Consider the following 26931-nt stretch of genomic DNA (forward strand, 5'->3'; position numbering starts at 1 on the left):
GGATCCTTTCAGTTTCAGCTTCTTTAAAGTTGACTGAACTTATTGGGGGCACTTTGAATAGAGCATAAAACGCCCATTTTTTGGGCCTGATTATGACTCGTGTGCCGTGATTAGCATGGGTCTTTAATGGACGCCTGTCAATTGACCCTTTCAGTAGAAATGTTTGTCTCCCCAGTATCGCTTAGTATTTATTCGAAGAAGGGATCCTTTCAGTTTCAGCTTCTTTAAAGTTGACTGAACTTATTGGGGGCACTTTGAATAGAGCATAAAACGCCCATTTTTTGGGCCTGATTATGACTCGTGTGCCGTGATTAGCATGGGTCTTTAATGGACGCCTGTCAATTAACCCTTTCATTAGAAATTTTTGTCTCCCCAGTATCGCTTAGTATTTATTCGAAGAAGGGATCCTTTCAGTTTTAGCTTCTTTAAAGTTGACTGAACTTATTGGGGGCACTTTGAATAGAGCATAAAACGCCCATTTTTTGGGCCTGATTATGACTTGTGTGCCGTGATTAGCATGGGTCTTTAATGGACGCCTGTCAATTAACCCTTTCATTTGAAATTTTTGTCTCCCCAGTATCGCTTAGTATTTATTCGAAGAAGGGATCCTTTCAGTTTCAGCTTCTTTAAAGTTGACTGAACTTATTGGGGGCACTTTGAATAGAGCATAAAACGCCCATTTTTGGGGCCTGATTATGACTCGTGTGCCGTGATTAGCATGGGTCTTTAATGGACGCCTGTCAATTAACCCTTTCATTTGAAATTTTTGTCTCCCCAGTATCGCTTAGTATTTATTCGAAGAAGGGATCCTTTCAGTTTCAGCTTCTTTAAAGTTGACTGAACTTATTGGGGGCACTTTGAATAGAGCATAAAACGCCCATTTTTGGGGCCTGATTATGACTCGTGTGCCGTGATTAGCATGGGTCTTTAATGGACGCCTGTCAATTAACCCTTTCCTTCGGGAAGAAATTTATCCACATTGTGCTGCACTCAACCCAGGTGAGGTGAATGGGTACCTGGCAGGAATTTATTCCTTGAAATGCGTGTGCGCTGTAATCTTAGTAATTACGGCTGCCAAGCTACAGCTGGGGTAATAATATCCAAGTCCTTTGGAAGCGCATAGAGACATTATTCATAATCGTGATATGCGCTATACAAGAGCTGTTTATTATTATAATTAGAAATTTTTGTCTCCCCAGTATCGCTTAGTATTTATTCGAAGAAGGGATCCTATCAGTTTCAGCTTCTTTAAAGTTGACTGAACTTATTGGGGGCACTTTGAATAGAGCATAAAACGCCAATTTTTTGGGCCTGATTATGACTCTTAATTTCAGCTCTCTGTGGACACTCAAGTGTTTTTATTTGATCATCTGATTTTATCTGTTTAACTGTATGGTTGTGAAGTTTTGGGCAATGAGTGCATAGACCATATTTTAAAATTATACACAGAAAAATATTTTCTTGTGAATAGATTTACTCCAGATTGTATGGTATAAGGTGAAACTGGACAAGAGGTAATAATAAACCATATTAAAGGGATGGTCCAGGCTAAATAAATAGAGTAAAATTTCCAAAGCAAAATGCTGAAAATTTCATCAAAATCGGATAACAAATAACGAAGTCATTTGAATTTTAAAGTTTATCAATGTTTTGTTTATTTATTGCAATAAAAACGATCAAAATACAATCACAAGCAGTCAAAGACTGAAATGTGTGACTGTTTACATGGGTTACACTTCGTAATTCAGAAGGTTCTTTATTCCGAAGGTTCGTAATTCCGAAACACGTAAATTGCATATACCTCGATGTTCGTTACTCCGAAAACGAAAAAGGGTTCGTTTATCCGAACATTATTTTTTGTGGCCGCGGTTATTCCGAAGGTTCGATAACCCGAAAACGAAATAAGGTTCGTTTTTCCGAAGGTTTCGATAATCCGAAAACGAAATAAGGTTCGTTGTTCCGAAGGTTCGTTAATCCGAAAACGAAATAAGGTTCCTTGTTCCGAAGGTTCGTTATTCCGAAAACGAAAAAGGGTTCGTTTATCCGAACATTAATTTTTGTGGCGTTATTCCGAAGGTTCGATAACTCGAAAACGAAATAAGGTTCGTTTTTCCGAAGGTTCGATAATCCGAAAACGTATAAGGTTCGTTAATCCGAAAACGAAATAAGGTTCCTTGTTCCGAAGGTTCGTTAATCCGAAAACGAAATAATGTTCGTTGTTCCGAAGGTACGTTAATCCGAAAACGAAATAAGATTCGTTATTCCGAAGGTTCGTTAATCCCAAAAATGAAAACCGGGAAAGCAGAGGAAGGGCAAGTGTGGTGGAGGGGGGGGGGGGTGAAACACCGTTGATTTTCAATTGTTATGAGGATGGGAAGGCAAGGGCTGCCGAACGAATTTTCGTTTAGGGGGAAAAGCCAAAAATGACACTCGTGCGTCAAAATGGGCACTTTGGTGATATTTTCACCATGAGATTATCATCTGCGTGAGGTCATTGTGTTTTTTTTTGTAATTGAGTAGAGAAAAGCCTTTTTGAAGTGACTTCTGATTATGGAAAGATTATATTTGGGCTTTATTTTTCGCGAGAGAACATAATGAGCGAGCGATTTGGAAAAAAATCAAAGCTGAAGTTATAAAACTCATTTTTGGGGTCAATTACTGTTAAAATGGCATTATTGCGAGATGTTGCAAGTGTGCATCACAATCTCAAACTTTAGGGCATTTCAATAAGAAATGAAAATAAAAATTCCGAGCAGGTTTCTGCTATCATTAAAAAGATGTGCATCTAACCATGGACCCTAGGGTCCATTAAAGACCCATGCTAATTACTGCACACGAGTCACAATCAGGCCGAAATGGGCGTTTTATACCATTTTAAAAGTGCCCCCAATAAGTTCAGTCAACTTTAAAGAAGCTGAAACTGTAGGAATACCAAGATCGAATAAATCCCCAGCGATAGAGGTGGCACAAAAATTTTTAATCAAGGGGTTAATTGACAGGGGTCCATTAAAGACCCATGCTAATTACTGCACACGAGTCATAATCAGGCCGAAATGGGCGTTTTATACCATTTTAAAAGTGCCCCCAATAAGTTCAGTCAACTTTAAAGAAGCTGAAACTGTAGGAATACCAAGATCGAATAAATCCCCAGCGATAGATGTTAATGATTGATTAAAATATTGCCCATGACATGTAATCCTATTCCTACTTTCATTGTATTAAAATAAAGGGAAACTTACATTTGAGTCCTTTATCCAGCTTTTCTTGGCAATCGGTCCAGTCATGTCGAGTGCGATCAAGAGGTACGTAGTTGATTTTCAGATCACGTGATACGTGTAGTCGTCACCTGATCGGTCGGTTATCCTTTTTGAAAGACGTCAATAATTATAAATTTTATTATAAAATATATATAGAATAACATATTGTATAATATTTTATATATCTCTACAATTAAAAAATATTCTGTAATATTAATTTCATACTTGACGTAAAAGGCGCTATTTAACAAAATACCACCAAAAAAAAAGCCTTGAACACAGTGCAAAAAACCTAACGATTTGGCCGCGTTGTTATCAACTATCGTAAGGGGCGCTCTATTTATAAATAAAAAATAATGTGCAGCTGTCTACCGCGACAGGACTAGTCGCAAGAGTTGGGACCAGAGCGTTGGAAATTAACAGAAAATAAAACAAAAGAACCAGTGAGTACCGATTAAACATTATTAATGTATTCATAAGATTATACATACCTTGTAGATAAAAAAAAATTCATGATATTAATGCTAAGTTCTAAGCTAGGGCGGCCCAAATGCGCGTGAATCGAGTGCCAGTTTCTTAACACAGGTAAGTACCAGTATAGGGGGGTTGCCTAGAGGGTAATCTTGTATCACTTATAGTCTTGCAAGAGTTTACACTTGTATGATTGAAGTCAAAGGGTAAATGAACTTTGACCATGTTGGGGGTATCAACATTGACATTTATTATTCAGGAGGGCATTAAAATCTGATATCCAACCCAAATAAAAACTCGCTTTTAGAGGAAAAAGGAAAATCGGACAAGTTGATAGGTGAAAGTTTGAACAATATTGGACAAACAATAAGAAAGTTATGAATTGTTCACAGTGGTGAATATTGGTAATCACTATACCCATGGAAACTTCAAATCGGCCATAAATGTGAAGTCATAGTGATGTAAGACAAGTAGGGGAAGGCGGGGTAAGTTGTGACACTTTTTGCATTTTGCATGATAGAATTGATATGACTAATAATATTGTAGAAATAAGTACCTTGCCTTTAAATATGATAATTGGGAAATCTTTTTCACCTATATTCAACTTTCTACCCCCACACTGAAAGTCGTTGTGACCTTTGAAAAAAAACGATGTCAAGTGGCACAACTTGCCCCATCTGTGGGGTAAGTTGTGCCACCTTCGAGGGTAAGTTGAGCCACAAAAACTATGTACAAAATGTATGCGGGAAGAACCAGCATGTCAATTTTTTATTTAAAGTCTTTTCACTTGCTAATTCTCTAAAAATACTAACATTCTCTAAAAGTAAAAGAACTGTCATGTGAATTTGCTCTTTTCTGCCTGCATATCGATGGCTTTTTAAGGTTTGATTGTGTTTTCATTTACATTACCATACGAACTACCATGGCTCAACTTGCCCCATGTTTGCTGGCTCAACTTACCCCAGTCCGAACTTAATGCGATAATTTCGCATCCACACATTTCTTATGTATCCATCATGTAAAAAACTGTGACAAGAATGAAGATCCATACTTGGACTGACAATGTTGTTCATATGCTTTATTATATGTAAAGAAGTGTGTGTGTAAAAAACACTTATCTATTTCACACCCTTTTTTACTTTTTTGGCTGAAATTTGTATTTTTCCCTCTAAAAAAGTACTTTTTGTTTCAAAGTTGAAAACAATGTGGTGGGGTTAAGGGTTATGTAATGGGTCATCAATACATGACACCACCATAATGTCTAACTAATTCATTATTGGCCTGGGGGCGGTGGCTCAACTTGCCCCTATGCTCAACTTACCCCGCCTTCCCCTACTCTTCCATACATAAAATGGCTAAAATGTCATTTTTCAAAAGTTTTACTTCAAATTATATTTTTCTTTTATGGGGATGTAAAACAATATACGTACTACCTGGGCTATCTTTCAATTACAGCCCCATTGCATTGGGTACTTACAAAAAAACCACAAATCACTGATAACTTGGACCTACTAGTAGGTCCATGCTGATAATAAAGTACATGGCCTAAGGGAAAGTTGTCCTTGCCCCTTGTCATTACTCATTATTTACTTACCCAGTTGCCAGTTTGAAATCTACATAGTCTTAGGTATCTCAATTTTAAAACAGCCATAACTTTCTTATTGCTTGTCCGACTTCTTTCAAACTTTTACCTTTCTGTTATATATATTTTCTCCTTTCAAACACGACATATTACGACCAAGGCTGGATTACCCTTTAACCGTAATGTTAAGTTTTTGAAATGTAATAACTTTAAAATGTATCAATGTATTGACCTTTTTCATTATACCTGGACATTAGTATCACTGATCATTTTGCACCAGTTTCAGGTCACATCATCAAGGTTAAAGGTACTTTAGGATCAATGAACTTAGTATTTTATTATCTTATGAATGGTATTTCTTATTCACCCTAGTTGATTTCCGTGACTGCACTGCTTCTGCATTGACTCATGTAATGCAGGCAAGACTACCAGAGCCATTCCACATGACTTCAAAATACATTAATTTAAGATTTTAATGCCCTCCTGAAGAATGAATTTGTCAGCTTTTGTTCGGAATTTGATCTATTTTAACAGCATACCGTATTAATTCAAACAAATAAAGCCCAGGCAAATTTAAAATTGCTTTGTCGGGAGTGGTGGCTTATTGGATTCCCCCTTTTGATCATATGATCTTGATTTAAAAAAACGTCACCAAAGGCATTATTTATAAAATTGCATAATGTTTGATATAAGACCCCTCAACAAGAAACTGACTACATGTAGATAAGATTAAGGAGCGAAGAGTTTATTTGATAGACATTGGGCCTGTTGCATAAAACTTTTTACCTGAGAAAACTCTAGTAAAAACTGAAAACTAAGGTTAGTCTGATTTCTGCCATTGACTTTAACACAGGGCAAAAACTCTGGTAAAAACAATCTGAGTTTTCTCAGGTAAAAAGTTTTATGCAACGGGCCCCTTATGTAATTCATGGGCACCTGGCTTAGATGAAGATCTTATATTCCTGGGACAGTTTATTTCAACAAGCCAAATGTGCTGTACATGTATTACAGTTGCTAACATTTTTTTTTAATTGAATATTCCGCCATCAAATCTGACAAATTTATTATGATAATTTTTTGTTCATTATTAGACAACAACATCAGCAAATAAGAGTTTTGAGAAACATGTACAAGTACTGACATCTATGTGCTGGAAGGGTACATGCTACAGAGAAATTAAAAGAATGTGCAACTGAAAGATACAGGAAAGAAATTCTTGCAGTGTTTGATGTAAGCACGTTTGATGATCAAGTTGAAATCCATCCCAAACATCTATGCCGAAAATGTCTAAGAAAAGATCAGCACCAGTCATCTGGAAAAAGAAACTACGACTCACAGCATTTTACAGCAATTCAGTGGACTGAACATCAGAGAAACAATTGCCGCATCTGTAATCACAACTAAAGACTAATTCCAAAGAAAAAAAAGGAAGTACACATGTATACGATCACTTACACAAGACAAAATCTCAAGAGTATACTAAACAAGCTGGCAACTTGTTTGAACATTTTTACATAAAGCTAAAGGAAGTATTGTCATTCCTAATTCTGAGCTATTATCAACTATTCATGGACATGACTGTAATATATTCACCTGTGCAATATGTCAGTGTATTTTGGGATGTGGTACAAGCGTACAAACAAGCTGTGAACATAACTTTTGCAGTGAGTGCCTCGGTAAATACTTCATAAAAAACAAATGTAAAGTTTCACACCATGTCCAATTTGTAGCAGGAACATTTCCCTAGATGATGTAGTCCACGTTTTCAACTTTATGTGAACTTGAGGTTTACTGTGTTTGTGGTAAAACTGGCCTCCTGCAAACATTCTCAGAACATACATGCAAACTACAAGAAATTAAGGCCAGTAGAACGTCAAAAAGGAGCTCTTCAAGAAGCTGGAGTCGCAACTGAAGCAGCAATACGACATAGTGTAGATATTCAAAGATCAGTGGAAAGGGCCTCCAGTTTCGTCGTTTGGAAGAAGCTCCAGGAAGATGGTCACGCCGTAATTCAGACACCTGGAAGAGTAAGTAACACACATTTTCAGCACTTTGAATTAAATGAGACAATTATCTTAATTTACAGCTCATTGCCTGTACAAATGTAATACAGGACCTGATAATTTCTTTGAAAAATCATAGGTAAAACATGAATTTTAAGAATGGTTTACAGATATAGATTTACAAAAAAATTATCCCCTTAAAGTATACATCCAAAGAATCAAAAGTATTTTATAATGACTTTATGTGGTCATCATTGTAAAGGGGAAGTATTACTAATCAGATATATAACTTCACTTTTCAAAATAGTGATCAGAGATTGCAGAAATCAGCTCTCAAAAATGATTTATTTTCATGCCATATTTCTGCCTTCCACCGGTCCTCTTGCGAGCTCCAGCTGAGTGACGTCACACAATGAGCAGTGAGCAGCTGAGCTGACAGCAGCCCATTGGAGACGATCTTTCCAATCAGCGTTTTTTGCTCTTAGAATTGTTTATTCCTCTTAAGATTGGTCTTGTTATATAGATAAAAGTTTGAATTTACTGAACAGTGAAAAAAAGTGCACATTTAACGTATTTTGGTAACCGATATTTAGCTTAGAATTTTTTTTTTTTTCAAGAAATATATGTGAATAAACAAAGCATATTTTCACGTAGAAATCACACTTGCATCACATTAATGTTATAGTCAATATAAAGCATAGACATTCTTCTTTATGACTGAACAAAAATTATGAAATTTCATTAAGTAGCAAAGTCAGGAACCACAAAAAAACACGGCAATATCCATCGCGAAATGACTGAAATTGCAGTTGAATTGCCGAAGCATTATTAGGAAACAGCGGCAAGCGGACTTTTATTTCATATATCTTAAAAATGCCTTCCCGTTAGGGCGATGGTCTGTGGCCAAATGCGTTGGCCATTGTTTTGTCATGTGCGAGGACCCTGGTTCGAAACTCGGTTTTTTTTTCTGGGTATTTTTTTTTTATTCCTTCCCCGTCCCTACCCATCTTTTTTTTCTCTTTTTATTCTCTTGTGAAATTCTATTCAGACCTGTATTTATCAAATCTTGCTTCTTAATTGCTGCTTTTGATTTTCAAGTTCTTGATTAGATTATTTCTACTCTTATTTGGGATGGGAGGGGTAGAGTTAAAAGTCAAGTCCACATCAACTAAAAATTATTTGAATAGAGTAATTTCCCTTGTTGTTTTTACTCAAAACAGTCATATACACAAAACAATGATGTGCAAATTAGAGTTGTCACTCACATCACATTCGTTTCTATTTTTTGTGGCATTTTGTTTTTTATTCTTTGCAGATTTGACGATAGAAAACTCTTCATCTGATCACAATAGGTTATATTTACGGAACTGTTAAAATAGTAATTATATAAATTTGAATCAAAGTTTTTATGAAATTTCCTGCAATATCTTGTTATTTTTCTTTAAATTCAAATGAATTTTTGATTGCGTGGACTTCTCCTTTACTCTTAATGTAGGGAATGCATAGCAAAATTTATCCAGAAACAAAATTGTCTTAGAATATGCAAATCAGTAATTGGACACATGTTCACTTTTCTTTCATCCAGGCCACTTCCTCACATCCACCAGGCTTTCCGTCTTATAACAAAAATGATGAACCATCACACAACATTCACAGTGCTTCACAATAAATATTTCACTTCTGTTCATACATGCAATAAATATTGTGGAAAACAAATAAAAGGCGTACCCATATTCAAATACCGTTTAAAAGGACAAATATATTATACCTTTCGAGAAAAATCAGCACGTTAAATATCTGATAACAAAACATAATTATGGGGCACTGCAAGAAACTTATGTTCAATTGCAAATCAAGCGTAAGTCTTAAATTCAAATTCAAGCGTAATAAGGTCGAGTTGCAATCGCAATTCAACTACATGTTTAATCAAAGGACTTACCCTTGATTTGGGACGTGAGATTGAGTATAACATTTCTCGCAAAATGCCCTAGTAACATTAAAATTGTTCTTTCGTTTAAATTGTGTGTTATTATTTTTGACAAGCTGTATTCCTGTCCAAGTCAAATTTCTTAGTTCTCTCCAAAACTGTGCTCAAAATTGTTTCCAAGATTGATAAAGAAAAATTTTCTTTTGTATCATTATCAGTCCACAACTTGCAAACCGTAGGTCCTGGAAAGAGTGAAGAAAAAAATGGCTATACCCAAATCATAGTAAAAGGACATGATGGAATCTCCCAGATTGAGGTAGCAAGCAGAGACCAGAAGTCACCAGAGTCAGCAAGTGTGCAGATCTGTGTGTAGAAGAGAGAAAAAAAGATATAATCAAATCAAAGTATGAATTTAATTATCGTGATGATTGATGACGTGCGGTGGCATGTAATTCCCGGTCAACAACAAATGATAGTAGGTTTAGACACCTGAAAAGTTCCACTCAGAACACTGGTGCTCTACCTCAAGTGATGTTTGTGTAGGCCCCACTCCACTTCACTACCGCTACACTACCGTACATGTACGCCACACCTACCCGGGTAGGTGTGTAGCGTAGTGTAGGCTGTAGCAGTACTCCAGTAGTGAAGTGGAGACTACACGAACATCACTTGAGGTACGGTGCTCTCTGTGTCTCTGTGTCATTACAAAGATTGCATTTATCTTCATTGTTGAAGGCATTACGCATACATATATGCAGCAACACTCTAATCAGAAAGAAACACCAGACTCTAATTTTGGCCCACCCAAGGGTTCATTACATGCCGCCGCGCACAGAAAATTCAAGCCATAGAAGTCGTGGACCCAAGAAGTGAGATCCCAGCACGCGCGACCCACTAGTTAGAAATCCACTGCCAAACGCGGTTCGTGGTTAGTATACTAATACTAACCTCACAATACGTACTAGTAGTATACTAATACTAACCACTCAATATGTGTGAGTGATTTTGGCCAGGAATCAGGGTAATCACTGCTGAAAATTTGTCTGGCTTCATGACATCGGCATCATGGTGATAAACATTCCTCTGAAACAGCAGATTTTCAGCCATGGTCCATACCACTCAGTGCTCCTAAATAATTTAATCGCCTGCCTGAGTCCTGACCAGTTTTAGAAATCTGAAGAAAAAATCTGCTGGAATTGTGCCACTCACACGTATTAAGTATACTAACCTCGCACCACGAACCGCGTTTGGCAGTGGATTTCTAACTAGTGGGTCGCGCGTGCTTAGCCTGGAGGCGTCTGGGATCTCACTTCTTGGGTCCACAACACACGACTTCTATGGCTTGATTTTTCTGTGCGTGGCGGCATGTAATGAACCCTTGGGTGGAATTGTGCAAAAACATTATTTCTAAAATAAAAACTTTTTAATTTTAATAGTAGTTATGCCAAAATGCATGATTCTAAACTTATATCAGATCTGTATCTGTCATCTGACCTGAATGCATCGTCAGAACAAGTACAGTTTCCAAACATGCTTACCTTGACTTTTGACTGGATCAAACAGCGTAGCCTGCAACATGCATCGGGAGCAAGTGAATGGGACCGTGCAGCTTGGAGTTTTTCAATAGTTAGTAGAGCAACACAACGAAGACTGTCGAGTGGACAAAATCGATCTTTCCAGTTCACAATTCAATAAAAAACGGGCAAAATAACACAGTTCTGGTTCCCTTATAGTCTGAAGTTGTCGAAAACAGAATTCGGATGTCACATTACATGAAGAAAACGGTAAATTCGGAAGATATTGAAGAGGTCAGTAAGGTGATTCAGTGTATTATGCACAGAGGGATAATGAGCTCGATTATTGTGTGACGTCATTATTCTCGACTGTTTTCACTGCGTGAACTGTCGGTCTGGGGGCGGCTGGGGGGGCTGAGAAGGGTCTCTAATAATTTCATTTCTTGCATTTCCACGACATCAATAAGACTTTTTAGTGACATATTTGTGTATAAAAAGACAAGACCTTTCCATTCATATATAATTTGTCTATAATCATCATTTTCGTGAATTTTCTTTGGATGTATACTTTAAAGATACTCAAAACACTTGGATATCTTACCTTTCAACACATTTTCTTAACCCTAAAATGGCCGGGGGGGGTTGAATATTCAACCCCCCCTCAACATTTTCTGTGATCATTCCACCGCGCGAAATTTTTTGACCGCGCCACTCGCAGAGTGTATACTTTTAAGTCTCGCGCATCTTTTGAGACCAAATTTACGACGCCCGGGTACGTGGTTCCGAAATTACGCAACATTTTGTAAGTGCATGTCAGACCAAAAATTGTTCCAAAACGTGATTTTGTGTACAAAGTCAATGCAAACTGAGTTTTCTCATCTTATTCATAAAGATATGATTATTTTTACTTTAAACAGCTGAAAGCAATTGATTTTAGCATAATTATGCTTAAAAAAGGTTGTGCAATAAATCTGGTGAAAAAAACAAAGAAAAACAAAAGGTTGAAAAACAGGGAAATACATAAGAAATTCATAAAACAATAAAATACATAAGAAATTGATTTCCAAACCGAAGTTTTTTTCAATTGCTATTGTAAGAATGCTACAAAGAATATTTTTACCAAAAATTAGCATTCTAGGAGCTTTATTTAGTGAATTAGAGCAAAAAAGTATGATTTATGCATAAATTAGCATAATTAATTCATATTAAAAAAAAATTTCATTATTTTGGAAAATTTTACCATACAGCCTTGTAGATTACATCGCACACTACCAGCGTGCAAATTTTTGCGGCGCTCGCGCGATCGGCGGCCGAGATCTCAGGGGGGGGGTTGAATCAACCCCCCCCCCCCCCCCCCCCCCCCCCCCCCCGGCCACAGAACAGCCAAAAAAGCCCAGCCTAGTTAGGGTTAAAATGTTAAACATTTATGACCTTCCATATAAAAAAACACATTTGTGATAGCATTTGACATAGTATTTAGAAATTAATATATCTTGCCCCATTTTGGGGGGTTTCTTTTTCATGAAAATTTTGGGGAGCCATGCCCCCTATCTGTATAAAGCAAGTGAGTGGGGGCTATTTATCTCTTTTGTGGGCATATGCATAAGGATCAAATCTTTCTTTTTTAAGTGTAACAATAGCAGGACCCGCTGGGAGAACAGTTTTCAGAACTGAAGTGGTTTCCCTGGATAAATATACCTATATTATTATTATTATAAACATGTTTCTAGTAAATGGCCATCAAAATGTGACATTACAATAATGTTTATACTGTGTATTTCACAGGAATATTTATGACATAATTATGTTTAAAAGGGTACTCATGTTCAAAAGTGATTTGTGTTTTAGGAGATGATGTATTTTTCAAATATCACTATCTTACATACAGATACAACAATGGGAAATTCTCTTCTGAACGGGAACTACAAGCTCTTAATTCTCAATTTACATTGACGAGGAGGAAACTTTTCACATCGACTCCAAGAAAACAGTCACTAGAACAGCCAAACACCCATATGTATACATTTCAAATTTGCAAGAAACTCATGGATTTCTTGGAAAACAATGAAAAGTGAGTATATTGCTTTATTTTGAATAAAATACATGTATTATTGCCTTTTATATGTTTTTCTGTTCATAAACAACATGAAATTAATCTATTCAACTCAGTGATCTGGCCATTGTCATTTACATCCCAAAATGACAATCGATAGTCCTCCATGGCTAGAGCCATGATTTAATTCAGGAAAAGTAAAAATATTAAATACAATTAGAAATTTTTGCTCCAAACAGGAATATGCATGGGGTTTGTATATCAAATCAAGTTTTTGAGCAAACTTTCATCTGATAGGCACTTGCATAATGTTGCATAATTTTAGAACCTTGTGCCAATTGCCACAAACATAGCTTTAAATTTGCATTATACTTGAAAGAAAAAAGTAATGAAAAGGCATGGTGGGGCCTGTCACATTGATCAAATATCTTGAAAAATGTTGAGGCCAGTCTTGTTATAGTTAAGGCATTTAAATTGGTAGAAATCACTAAAACCTACCATATATGTTCATGTTCCATATCCCATCTTTCCACAGGAGTAGATTTGTCACAAATCACGATGGGGCGATCCCTGAAGATAAAGTGTGGATCAAGTTTTTTGGGGGACCATGGTGGGGGGTCCTTCAAGCTGGCAGTAGAGGTCTGCAACGTTGAAAATCCAAATGCCTCTCACAACACCTTGATTGTCGATTACTATGAAGGTCCGGATTCCACGTCATCCCTTCAGATAATGATTCATCCCCTAGGGAGGCAACTGAAACAAATGAAGAAGAGTAAATGGAGGTATTTATCAACAACTAGCATCATCTTCAATCATTTTAAGAAAAAGGCGTTGAGGGTGGGCCATTACACCCCCCCCCCCCCCCCACCCGGCCCATAGGACTATCAGGATAAAAATAACAATTTCTAAATTTCAGTTCTAACCTGTAAAGTGAATCACATACTTTAAACTACATGTATGTTAATCTATCGTATTTGATTGTAACATGCCATAAACATGTGATGCATTTGAATATCTTTCCTTAATAATGATAATCCTTATGTTTAAAATAAATTCCAGTTATATATTCAAACATAATACTTATAGGACTGCATTTAATGTTTGGTTTTGGGTTTAACTTTGCAGAGAAAAAAAGATACACATCCGATGTTTCGTAGACTACAAATTCTTGGTGAAGACGTATGGGATATTCAGCTGCAATGGTAACTTTAAAATGATAATATATAATCACATTTTGGTAATGAAAGGAATGCTCGTTAACTGTACAAAAAAAATCTTCAGTAGAAATGGTTTTGTAGCCACCCATGGGTTAATCTCTTGTGAAATTGGGGGATATAAAGTTTCCCTACCTGATCACAGACCTTTTTTTAAATCTAATTTTGAGAGAAATAGGCAAAGATTGAAGACTACCCCTTAATTGTCCAGAAGTTCTGTAGATTACCGAATGAATAACCAAAAATTCATTTTCAATTAAATCTTTTGCAAGATGCATTTAATTTTCTCAAAATGAAAAATAAGACCCGTGTTCTGCAAATTCATAATACTCAAACAAGTTTTAGCTTGACAAATTCTTATTTCTACCTGTACAATATAAATTTATGACTTTATACTTACATGTATACAGCTAGGTACTGCTGTATATACTGTCTTCTTACCAGAGATGGGATGCAAAGGAGCAAAGAAGAACGGGTGCCCTCTGTCAAATGCAGCCTAAAAAAGATCAAATCAGACTTCAGGAAATTTCGCAAAAGTGGCTCAAATAAACTAATCTCCAAGGAGGTCCCCATAGCATTATCCGGAAAGCTATGATACCAATTGAGATTGATGATGTAAGTTCTTTTGATATTTTAATGATTACTACATATGTATCATCAAAGCTACTTAAATACACACACCACTATTAAAGGGATGGTCCAGGCTGGAAGTATTTATAGCTTAATAAATAGAGTAGAATTCACTGAGCAAAATGCCGAAAATTTCATCAAAATCGGATAACAAATAACATAGTTATTGAATTTCAAAGTTTAGCAATATTTTGTGAAAACAGTTGTCATGAATATTCATTAGGTGTGCTGATGATGTCACATCTCCACTTGTTCTTTTGTATTTTATTATATGAAATTAGGTTTATTCAAATTTTTTCCTTCAAGAACTAGAAAATTGGATTGACACCTGATTTAGTGCATTAGATATTTATTGCTGCAACTTATTTCATTATAAGGAGACATGTTATTCACACAAGTATGGAATAATGAAAAAATTATGTTTTATGTAATAACATAAGAAATCGGAAAGTGGAGATGTGACATCATCAGCCCACCTAATGAATATTCATGACGACTGTTTTCACAAAATATTGCTAAACTTTAAACTTCAATAACTTTATTATTTGTTATCTGATTTTGATGAAATTTTCGGCATTTTGCTCAGTGAATTCTACTCTATATATTAGGATATAAATATTTTCAGCCCGGACCATCCCTTTAACACAAATTTTATGCCCATGACCCAGATTTTAAAGAAAATGATGTAATGAAACAACATGTGGAATGCTTTGACAGCCTGCATTACATGATTTACATGTAACATGGCAGCAGTACCGACTTGAAAATCAACTTTCATATAATTTTACTATTAAAAAAAATCAGTTCATTTAATGATAAAATCCTAACTTTGTTGACCTTAAAAACACCTTTGTCTAGTGACATGGAATTCATTCATCTGTTAAACCAATACTTACGCACTGCCCGTTATGTCTCCTGGCATGTAGGGCAGCAACATAAGCTCTCTACTCCCGTCTGTCTTGGGTCAGTCTCTCAAGTGATCCCCAGGTCTGTCGGAGGTTAAACATTTCGCCCTCCACGGTCCGTCCCAGGTGTTCTTGGGCCAGCCTATTTTCTCCTTTCTTCTGGGGTCCATGCAGTGTTGTCCTTGTAATGTCATCCTCTTCTATTCTTAGTAGATGTCCGATCCAGCTCCACTTCCTTTTCATAAGTATGTCTTCCATACTTTCTTGTTGGCATCTTTCATATAGCTCTTCATTTGTTATTGTATTACGCCAGAATATATGAAGTATATACTTTGGATGTGGAAGCCTGACAGTCCCTGGAAGTAATGTCTTGTCATCCTCCAGCATTCTGAGCCATATGAAAGTGTTGAAATTACGCAGCTCTGATATACTATTAGCTTAGTCTTTACTCTATACTGTTGCGACCTCCATACATTCCTAAGCATGCTGAACACAGTTTTGGCTTTGTTGAGTCGGTTTTTAATGTCTTTCCCTGCCCCTCCATAGCTAACATTGCTACTAATAATCTTCAGTGAATGGTAGATCTTCTCCATATACCTGTAGTGGCAGTGAATTTGGAACATTGAGAGTCAATACTTCTGTCTTCTTTTGGTTTAATTCTAGTCCAAAATGCTGGCAGTATTTCTCAAGATGCGATGTCTTCTCTTGTATGTGCTGGTGTGTGTGTGCCAAAAGAACAAGATCATCAGCAGCAATACTTAAGCCAATACTGGATGATTATGTGTAAGTTTTATGAAATAGATCCACTTCAAAGTTATGATTGCATTAAAAAAAAAATTCAAAATTGTGTGCAATTTCTCATTTTTAATGTAGGTCGTTATCCCAACCCTCCATGTATCTTTGGGTATATTTAAGAAGATTTATGACTTGTTTGAGCGGGATTGCCTGGCAATTGAACAAAAGATCACACACCTTCAAGAGCTGCCAGAAGTAGAGTGCCTCCATCCACAGTTGGGCCCGCTTGTTCAAGGGCTAGAGAATATCTTGCAGGTATTCCATGTCTACAGGCAGCCGTACAATGGAGGAGCTTTTGTGGGAAATCATGTGAACGTATGCTGCAAGGTAATGAATTATAAGATAATTAAGTATCTTTAAAAAATCTTAAATGTCAAACAATGACTTGTGTCACCATTGAGAGTCGATCATGTGACACTAGGGGAGCATTTTTTATCAACATTTTCAACCAACAAATTGTCAGATCTGACAACTTTCCTTGATCATGATTGGCTGAGAAGCCCTGTTACCATAGTAACTGTTGGATAAAACGTCTGACAAGTCCTTTCAGGAAACACTCCGCAGAAATATAATCAGATAATTGTCATTCCCAGATGCGTTAATGAGCCAAGAATAAAGTTGATTGTCAACTTGTCTTCATGCATTTCAAAAAAAATGTAAGGAATATAAAGAATGGAATGAATGTAGACGATTGACAATGTGACAACAAAATTTGCTCCGATCACTGTCGCTGCTATATAGGACAATTAAAAATCTGTGTTGGTTCTGCGTCAGAAAGCAAAATATTTACAAAGTAATGCAAAAATGATGAAGATGAAACTCCTTAGAAAATATTTTTATGGAAAAGACACCTTAATTGGAGCTAAAATAGATAACTTTTTACATTTATGGAAATTAGAAATTGATAAAAAGATAAGTGTGTCTTCAATTGACACTATTAGTATTAACATTCTATTTTTTTAATCAATTTTCAAATATACACTGTTTATTTCATAGCCTGAAGTCATTGAGACGTTCACAAAGAGTCCAAATGAGATGGACATCCCGGATGACATCTTTAGGCAAGCAGCAACCATGGGAGAGAAGTACAAAAAGCTCTTCTTTGGCTTTGCAGATTGCCACTCCGCAATCAGTACCAAGAAGAAGATGTCTGCAGAAGAGATTAAACAAACAGGTATGCTGAATGCAATGATTGCAATCAATACAAAATATTTCAATTTAATTACACTTGTATGTCAAATGTATGGCTTTCAGCTATATGTTTTTTTCTTTCACAAGGCAAAATTGTTTTGAATTTGTAATACCAATTACCAAGTGAAATGCATTTTAATTTCAGGGGGTAATTATTTCTCTCAAATACAGTTCTATGATACTAAAGCTTTTTTTTTCTTTTTACATTTTAATGAGCCTTAATAGATAGAATCTCTATCAAGACAAAATTTGGCAATTTTGATTGATTCTTTTGTTTATTGTTTAATCAATTTTATTATACACATATTTTCATTTCAATTCTTCTAGCTATGATATGACTAAATTTTCCTAGAAGTGAAAAACAAAATTCAATATCGAAATTTTATTTGACATGTCGTTTGGGAAAAAGAAAGAAAAAAAAATGAAAAAGAAAATGAACAGTGGCTGGTCATGGTGTTAGTTGGTTGTGCAGCCATTCTGAATTCTACACCCCCCCCCCTTAACAAAACAAATCTCTCACCTACATGTATACTTCTAATTACTTTTATGATTGTGGTCCCCAAGTCTGCGCACCTAACAGTTTGAGTTTAAGATTTAACATGAATTTCTTTTTATTTCACAAAATCTTTCAGTGAATAATGTTCCTTATATTATTATGAGAAAGTGTACCAAATATCTCATAAAGATTTGAAAGAAATGTAGGATTTTCTTGGAAAAAACTTCGGGCAGTCATTTTCAGATTGAAAAAAAAGGTACCTCATATGTCTGCGCACCCATTCACTTTGCACACAATTCAGGGATTTTGATGAGAAAGGCTGCATTTTGAGGTTGTCACATGAAATGCCCTAAATTCATTATTTTCCCACCATTTTGAGTCAGATTTTTAATGAATATCTGTCTATGTATTGCATGTGTAAAGTCTGTGTTTGTTGCATATCTTTTACTAGAATCGTGCAGATACGCGTGTGCGCAGACTTAGGGGACTGCGCAGACTTTGGGGAACTTGCCATACTATTTGTTTTATACAGAAAAGGCAATTGACATCTTCATGAGAATGATTTGGAAAGCGGGCATATCAATATCGCCAAAACTGCATATCCTAGAGGATCATAGTATCCATCCGCTTCACAAGTTCAGAGTGGGACTGGAGCTCTTAAATGAGCAAGGGATCGAGTCCATGCACGCCAACTTCAACCAATTTTGCAGAAGAATGTTAGGAATAACCAACTCACACAACATAATAATTTCCATGCTGAGAGCACATCACATGACCACACTACCGACAATTAAATCTCAACAGAGACAACCAATAAAGAGGAAATTTTTTCATTAGGAATAATGTATTATTGACCCTGAATACATTACCTTTGAATCCTTAAGCAACATTAAAAAAAACAAAAACAAAAAAAAGAAGGATGTTATGTTATTTCCGATGGCATCTCATTGGTTGGTTTAGAGTGGATTTTGCCAGGATGACATGATACATGTATACTGCTACATACGTACATACCAACGAAACTTACTGGTGGCATATCATGGATCGATTTGAGTCTGTGATGTTCAAGGTGACTGGAGCACAATGGATTATAAGGTGGTATAGCATACAAATGTTAATATTTGTAATTGTAAATTCAATATGACTTATTTATTTGAATTTTCTAATTGGGGGAACTATTGGGGGAACTATGAACCATCATGTAGACTGGGCTATATCAACGCCTAAGAAGACTCAGGGGGGGGGGCTGAATCAGCCCCCCCCCCCCGTCCTTTTAGGGTTAAGAACACTATTAATAATACAGAGAATAAAGTAGCCCAATATCATAGACTATTAAATGTTTTAAGAAGAAAAGGTCTTGAAACTTTTGATACAAATGTATTTATTGAATAAGAGTGTAATTATTCAGTTGGGCCTTTATTAAAAAAATACTGCTCAGAGTATTACATTACGAGTTTGGAACCTTGCCAGACTAGAGTAGTTGAAGACTAGAGGTGATGTTATGCTAGGTTGCTGGTTCATACTTTCTTTAACTCTTACTGTGCCAATACGAATACCCCTTAACTGCCAGGGGTATTCGATGGAATCCTAAATTGACCGAAATGTGAGCAGCGACTGATTTTAAAACGGTCATATTTTTTTACCCGTACGTTGTATAATAAAACTTTCTGCACATGAAATGATGCATGGTTCATGGGCTTTATGATCGTGTTATTATCTTTCATATTCGCGTTTGGAAAAAATGAGAAAATATGTAATATTTTACATCGTTTTTTTTCAATAAGTAAAACCTAGAAAATAATGATTTCATGAACATTTCAAAGAGTAAATAACCTGAGGAATTGTAGAGATACCAAGAAATTACGAAGATAAAATGAAAGTTCAATGTTTAACCTTTCAAATGACGTATCTATTTATGAAATTGAACAAACAGAAATAGCGAAAAAGTATGCTCTTTTGAATGAAATACTATTTTGCTATTCAAGTTATTTCCTCTGAAGTACGAGAGAGTATGTATAAAGGCATTGTCTTCGATCAAGTGACCAATCACAGCACAGCTGCGATCCCCACGCAAACACACACAATAATATATTAGTGCCATGTATCTTCAAAGTGCGGCCAACCATTGCCTTTCATTCGTGTAGTCTTCAAAATAAGACTGTAATTTTTTTTATTCGTAGTGTAAAAAACAAAGTTATTGCCAGTCAGAAGGAGACAAAGTATAAAAGAACTAAAGATGATATATTGAAATATAGATAAAGAGGGGTCGGACAGATTCAATACTTACAAGTTTGGGGTATAAAATCCCACAAAATAATATGGGCGTTCTTGGCAAAGTGCACAGAAGTAAGAAAAAAAAAGTTTAAATATTTTTGTGAATCAAAGAAGAGGGAATGCAGATCAGTTACAAACAAAAAAAATCAATACAAATTTTCAAAAATAAAATAGGCCTATTTGTTCTGTATTACTGGTCTGACCAAAGTAGCCACCTGTTAACATTCTACGTGAGTACATTCTTTTGTTCATGCCACCAAGTCATGAACAATAGATGCCCAGACTCTCTTTCATGAGGAATCTCTAATCCGTGCTCCCTCCTGACCTATTATCTAAAAGAAGAGTAATTTAGCACAGGATGTTCATAGAAATCTGGGCTCACGCATGTCTTTTGATTTGACTTTTGAATACTTTCAAAGGTTCCGGTATTGATTTCTTATGGGTGACCCAGGTAAAGAGAAAACAATTTGCCCCCCTACAGAAAAATCCTGCATCCGCCCAGGGCCTCCCCAGCTCGTAGCACTATCCATGGTAAAAGAAATAATTTGTTCAGATAACATAGTGTACAATAATATGCGTGGTATAAAGAATTGTAATATTCAACCCGTTATCATCATTATCATTTCCATTTCTACTCTCTAAAGTCGATTTAAAATCCCCTTGATAGTGACGTCAATGATGCAGCAACTAACAGGTCGGTCTAATCGGTTTTGTTAATGTATCCCTTTCTTTCTTTTCCTAAAAACATCTGATATCACTTTATAAACTCCGTTTACTTTTTCTCTGACCAATGGTTTGATTTAGCAAAGGAAAAACATCCACCTTGAAAAAAAATAAATCTTGAGACGAATAAAGCGGTATTATCGGCCGTTTTAATTATTACATTTATTTTTCTGCTTCTTCCTATTTAATTCGAGGAAAATATTGAACGATTCATCTTTTTTTGAGAAGTTTGAATATGATATTGATAAGCATAACAATCATTTTTTCTATGATTTGGGCTAAAAAAACACAAACGAATATGAACCGTTATTTACCTGATCTTAAGTTTATGAAGAGAGAGTTTGGCTGCAGAAGGAATGCAATTGATATGATTACAACAATTATTTTTGAATAATAATCATGATGATGATGATGATAATTCTGATGGCAATAACATTAATAATAATAAAAAGAAGGTGAAGGAGAAGAATAATGATAATAATAACAATAAAAATAATGATAATAATGATTATGATAATAGTAATACTAATAATGATAATAATGATAACAATAATAAATGAATAAATAAATAATGAGTGTGATTATTGCAGTGCGCAGACGAGAGTTGGAAATGACAGCCTTCTTTACTCATATATTTATAACGAGAACATTTTTGTGAGAATGCTAAAAACAAAGTATAAGACCTTTCCCCCGCCCCCTCCCCCACCCCCCCCCCAAAAAAAAAAACTCCCAAACCGTGCACATTTGCAGGCAGAAAAAGCCTTGACACAAGAATACTACCATACGGGCCTGCAAAACACCCGATCGATAGCTCATGAATATTCATGTAACAATAGCGAATGGGCGAGTAGTGTTGGGTGAGGAACATCGTACCGCTCTGTCATTGGTCAATTCCGAGCTGAATGCCTTCGCACATTCGCCTTTGCTCTGCCCATAGAAGTGTATGTGTATTGCTACACACAACCGTTATATCACACGTGTCTATAGGGGAAATCTTGATTCAGATCGCGGCAATATCCGAAATCAACTCTTCAAAATAATGATGCAAAAATACAATTTTACTCAAAAAATGTCTATGTAAACCACTATTTTTTATATGATAAAATGAATTGTGAATTAATTGCCAGTATAACAACATTAAAAACACAGAATATGGTGTTGATTTTCTGGCTGTAAAATTGGATAAACAAAAAAAAATATTTGGGCACGTATACGTGCCAATGGCACTAGAGGGCTAAGGGCACGCATAGCTGCCAATGGCTCTTAAAGAGTTAATTCAAGATCTACAATCCGATTCCCCTGGTTTATAAAGACCAACTATTAAAGTGCATTGTAAATTAATAACTTTTTTTATTGTTCAGAGCAATAATGGGGAACTTATAAGGTAATAGCTGCAGAGTTATTCAAAGAAAACAGTATTATTGTTACTAAAAAGGAAACCATATTTCATTGTTTCAACAACAAAAAATCTGAAACAGAAATTCTCTGAAAATCAATTTTGCGCAGTTGATTGTGGGTAGCAGCAACTCCCATCTTTTGTCTTATGGTCTGATGTGGCCGGGGGTTTGAACTCCTGACCTCCCGTTTATGAGACAGACACTCTACCAACTGAGTCAACACACCGGTTGAAATACATGTATGCATGCATATCATTCTTATTTGTTTTAAAATATTGATCCGATTTATTGCTAATTATGTGACGAACAGAGAAGGAGTGAGAGGGAGAAGAAGAAGTCAGGATATTGGAGATTTTTTAATTATTTTATTTTGTAACATCACAGATGGGCAGATCATCAAAAATTGTGTGATATAAATTCACAAAAAATTATTTGATATATGAAAAAGTGTAATTGCTGGCAAACAGTTGTTTCAAATGTTTCTTTTGTGATGTATTGATATATGATGCAAAATTATACTCTGATGTGATATGAACATACTCTTTGATAACATGCATTAAAGTTTTGCATGTAATATTATCATTCATATATCTTGTAAATGTTGGTTTTATTTATTAATTATTATGTGATGAACAGAGAAGAAGTGAGAGGAAGCAGGAGAAGTCAGGATATTGGAGATATAGATTTTAAATTATTTAATTTTGTGATGTTACAGACGGGCAGATCATGAATAAATCATGTGATATAAATTCCCCCAAATTCTGTTTTCTAAAAAGTAATTGAAAGTGATATTATCCCGGGGTTAACCTGGACTTCTTAATTCATAATTTATTAGACCTCTAGTCTATTTCATATCTTAATCTGCATTACAAAGCCAAGCCATTGATATGATCTAAAGTTAGATGTAGTGTGCACAGGCTGTACCTGTTAGTGATACTGTTACATGTACATGTACTTTGGCTCAGTCGTAATGCATCTGCCCGTCAAACCAAAGATCGTGGTTCGAGTCCACCTTGGGCGGATGACTGAAGCCAGTGCATTGTGTGTAAACGTCTCTCCCATGTTTCATAGATGCAGGTTATGTTACAATGGAAAACACTCCGTCCCTCAGATAGGAAGTTAAATGGAGGTCCCGTGTAGAGGAGAGTCACCACCTTTGCACGTTAAGAACCCACTGCACTATTCGTATAAGAATATGGGGAAACCATGGTGTAGTGGTCCACCTGCAACCCCCCCCCCCCCCCAATCAGTTATATCGGGAGGAGAGACCTGTGGGTCATAGTGATTCAGTTCGCTTTTCACCTCCCAAGCACAGGTTATGCCAAACAAATAATAATAATTACATGTAGGCCTATACATATTTATTTTTTTTGTTAAAGTAACAAGTTAGACCTATTCTTTTATTTTCTTTTACTGATTCTTCCAGCACATAAAGTGAATAAATCAATTTAACTGATCCATTCATGTTTTCCTTTCACAGAAGACTGAACCTTGAAGAAGAAATCCCTTAAAGCAGCTCTTCCAAGCTTAAAGGAGAATAAAACCCTTGAAACCAGCTGAATCCATATCAAAGAGAAAAATCAAAGAAACATATTGTTGAAAGTTTGAGGAAGATTGAATGAATAATAAGAAAGTTATGAGCATTTGAATATTGAGATCACTAATGCCATGTAGATCCTCCCATTGGCAATGCTATCAAGATCTGTGATGTCACACACGTACAACTCCCTCATTGCTTTAGTACTTATTTCACTTATATTCTCACTTATATAGAATCTATCACAAGGTGAGGTGTTCTCTTTATGAGAGGACAAGTACAGAGGTTTCACAACATTATATCATTGATGAATCGTTTGTCATAAGATTAGAATGACCAAAAAGAGATGTTTTGGGGTATATTTTCTGTGTCCAAAAGGGGAGAGTTGTTCATCTGTGATATCATAGATCTTGGTTGCGTTGCCAATGGGAGGATCTCCATAGCATTAGTGATCTCGACATTCAAATGCTCATAACTCTTCTATTGCTAGTCCTATCTTACTCAAACTTTTGTTGATCTTATTCTTTGATTTTTCTGCTTTCACAAAAGCTAACTTGCTCCAAGAGTTTCATTCTCCTTTAAGTGGGATGGGACAGTGTTTTCCAGAGGTCTATCCAAAAGTGAATCCCAAATTTCCCAAAATTCATCTATACATTTCCTGGAATTTTCAAGTTTGATTTTTAACAAAAAATAGGGCAATAATACAGTGAGCTTAAAGGGATGGTCCGGGCTGGAAGTATTTGGGATAACAAATAACAAAGTTATTGAATTTTAAGGTTTAGCAATATTTTGTGAAAACAGTCGTCATGAATATTCATTAGGTGGGCTGCTGATGTCACATCCCCACTTGTTCTTTTGTATTTTATTATATGAAATTAGGTTTATTCAAATTTTTTCCTCCAAGAACTAGAAAAATTGGATTGACAACTGATTTAGTGCATTAGATATTTATTGCTGCAACTTATTTCATTATAAGGGAGACATATTATTCACACAAGTATGAAATAATGAAAAAATTATGATTTTATGTAATAACATAAGAAAACGGAAAGTGGAGATGTAACATCATCAGCCCACCTAATGAATATTCATGACGACTGTTTTCACAAAATATTGCTAAACTTTAAACTTCAATAACTTTATTATTTGTTATCCGATTTTGATGAAATTTTCGGCATTTTTCTCAGTGAATTCTACTCTATGTATTAAGATATAAATATTTTCAGCCCGGACCATCCCTTTAAATGTGCAGTGTCTGGCCCATATGTTATAATCCCCCAGCGCTGCGGCGCCAGCAGTTGCGGCGGTCACATTGTCTACACACACAGAATATGCAGTATCGAAAAAATCAACCTAAAATAAATTCTACTGATGGGTCCAACGATTAATTGCACCAGATGAATCTTAAGAGCTTCCACAACAAAATTACTATGAAGATTAGATACTGACAAATCGGACAATTCACATTTTGGACTTCAAAAAGTTATATTTATAGGACCAGATTTGCGAGTTCACATTGTAACGCAAACGCAAACATGAAGACATAAATGGAAATAAACAAAAAAAGATAATCACAATACCATACTTACGACTTCAAACATAGAAAAAAACGTTTTCTTAATTGTCATTTTACCCAATGGTCTAGTTTTCATTTTATCTATTAATCATTTTACACTTTGTCACATGAAATCTGATTCATGTGGTGTTAGACTTAGTGAATATCAGACGGAATGGGCTAAATGGCAATTTAATGGACCAAATGAAGATTAGACCCTTATAGGTCATACCAAACAGAATGTAAAGCTATTTTACACCAAACCTGGTGGGTGTTCCATAAATCTGTTCGTAAAGTTACGCACAACTTTACGAACGACTGGAACATGTTCTTATGTCCTAAATGAATGACATAGGGATGTATCATCTAGCACAAGAAGGGGTCACCAGTCGTGCGTAAAGTCATTCGTATCTTACGAACAGCTTTATGAAACACCCACCTGGCAATTTACAGACTCTACATCCGAAGTTGAAGCTTGCATGAATAACCAGGTTTTCAGTGATATCTTGATGTTACTGAGAAAGGATAATTGTCTAGAGAATTTATTCCAAATGGTCCTGATTGATTTTTTTTTCTAGGATGTCGTGACCATGAAGCCAACCCACTTCCAGCCCCGCTACGTCCTCCTCCATCCGCTGGATCAGACCAAGCATGAACAACGTCTGCAGGCTGTCAGAAACCTCTCCGCCTCTCAGGTCCAGTTTGCAATGGATAGGACCAACCTCTACCAGCACATGCATCAGAATAAACCAGGTTTCCTCTGACAGGAGCTTTGACAATGGTAAGACAACGAACCTCTCTTTTTAAGTTCATCCACAATGATAAACCACATTAAAATATGAGTGCGTACCAATATAAAAAAAGTTTACATCTTGACAAAGTCCTGCTGTACTTTTCTCATGCTTTTTTGCACTTTCATAGAAATGAAACATTGCAGCTTGTTTGACAACTGTTACTAAACTGTTAGTAATTATGCGTTCATTTCAAAGTAAGGTTTGAAATGGTCCTTAATTTGTTTTGTTTGAGGTTTTTGTATTTGTAAATTATTGATAGTCCTTGCATTCTTGGTTTCATAGTTGGACAAATTAATACCTGTCTTTAATCTGGGCCCTGTCTTACAAACAGCTGTAATGGATTCAAGTCAATAGTAATAAAGGCATATCTAATGTCCCTATACAGTGTGTCCCACTAAATTGAAACAGAGAATTTTCAATGATCATAGTTCAATAGACAAATGACCTCTGATTGTAAAGCTTAGAATCTAGAATCACATGGTTTAAATCTGCATGAGTGAGTAAAAACGGTTTGAAGAAAGGATACCAGAAAGTCACTTGGTCGGTGGTATCTGAATTTCAAAAAGAAAACATTTGTCTAAAACTTCAAAATCTGATCGTAGGTTAATACTTC

General features: G+C 35.8%; 2 protein-coding genes across 4 annotated transcripts in view; both read left to right on the forward strand.

Moving 5' to 3' along the window:
• LOC129283632 (uncharacterized) overlaps nucleotides 1-26931 on the forward strand; it is an 81501-nt gene that overhangs the window by 19601 nt on the left and 34969 nt on the right. For 2 of the 3 annotated variants that reach the window (XM_064096142.1, XM_064096140.1), the window contains exons 2-9: nucleotides 6402-7337; nucleotides 12643-12825; nucleotides 13343-13589; nucleotides 13933-14009; nucleotides 14432-14636; nucleotides 16430-16678; nucleotides 17348-17525; nucleotides 26103-26305. In XM_064096142.1, coding sequence (XP_063952212.1) covers nucleotides 14613-14636; nucleotides 16430-16678; nucleotides 17348-17525; nucleotides 26103-26179 — 528 coding nt within the window. In that variant the 5' untranslated portion in view covers nucleotides 6402-7337; nucleotides 12643-12825; nucleotides 13343-13589; nucleotides 13933-14009; nucleotides 14432-14612 and the 3' untranslated portion in view covers nucleotides 26180-26305. The remainder of the gene's footprint in view (nucleotides 1-6401; nucleotides 7338-12642; nucleotides 12826-13342; nucleotides 13590-13932; nucleotides 14010-14431; nucleotides 14637-16429; nucleotides 16679-17347; nucleotides 17526-26102; nucleotides 26306-26931) is intronic. The other variant, XM_064096141.1, reaches the window with a different exon arrangement.
• Nucleotides 3283-7057, forward strand: LOC135153081 (uncharacterized). The gene is made up of 3 exons (XM_064097877.1): nucleotides 3283-3302; nucleotides 6468-6700; nucleotides 6822-7057. Exons 1-3 carry the CDS (start codon nucleotides 3283-3285, stop codon nucleotides 7055-7057), a joined length of 489 nt encoding a protein of 162 aa, XP_063953947.1.

The sequence above is a fragment of the Lytechinus pictus genome, chromosome 3 (genome assembly GCF_037042905.1).
Source record: "Lytechinus pictus isolate F3 Inbred chromosome 3, Lp3.0, whole genome shotgun sequence".
In the NCBI taxonomy this organism is placed as follows: domain Eukaryota; kingdom Metazoa; phylum Echinodermata; class Echinoidea; order Temnopleuroida; family Toxopneustidae; genus Lytechinus; species Lytechinus pictus.

Coding starts and splice junctions, on each gene's coding strand:
- LOC135153081 (XM_064097877.1), top strand. CDS start 3,283: ATGTCGAGTGCGATCAAGAG. Junction 3,303..6,467: donor ATGTCGAGTGCGATCAAGAG/GTACGTAGTTGA, acceptor ATGTGCTGGAAG/GGTACATGCTACAGAGAAAT. Junction 6,701..6,821: donor GAGAAACAATTGCCGCATCT/GTAATCACAACT, acceptor TTTGAACATTTT/TACATAAAGCTAAAGGAAGT.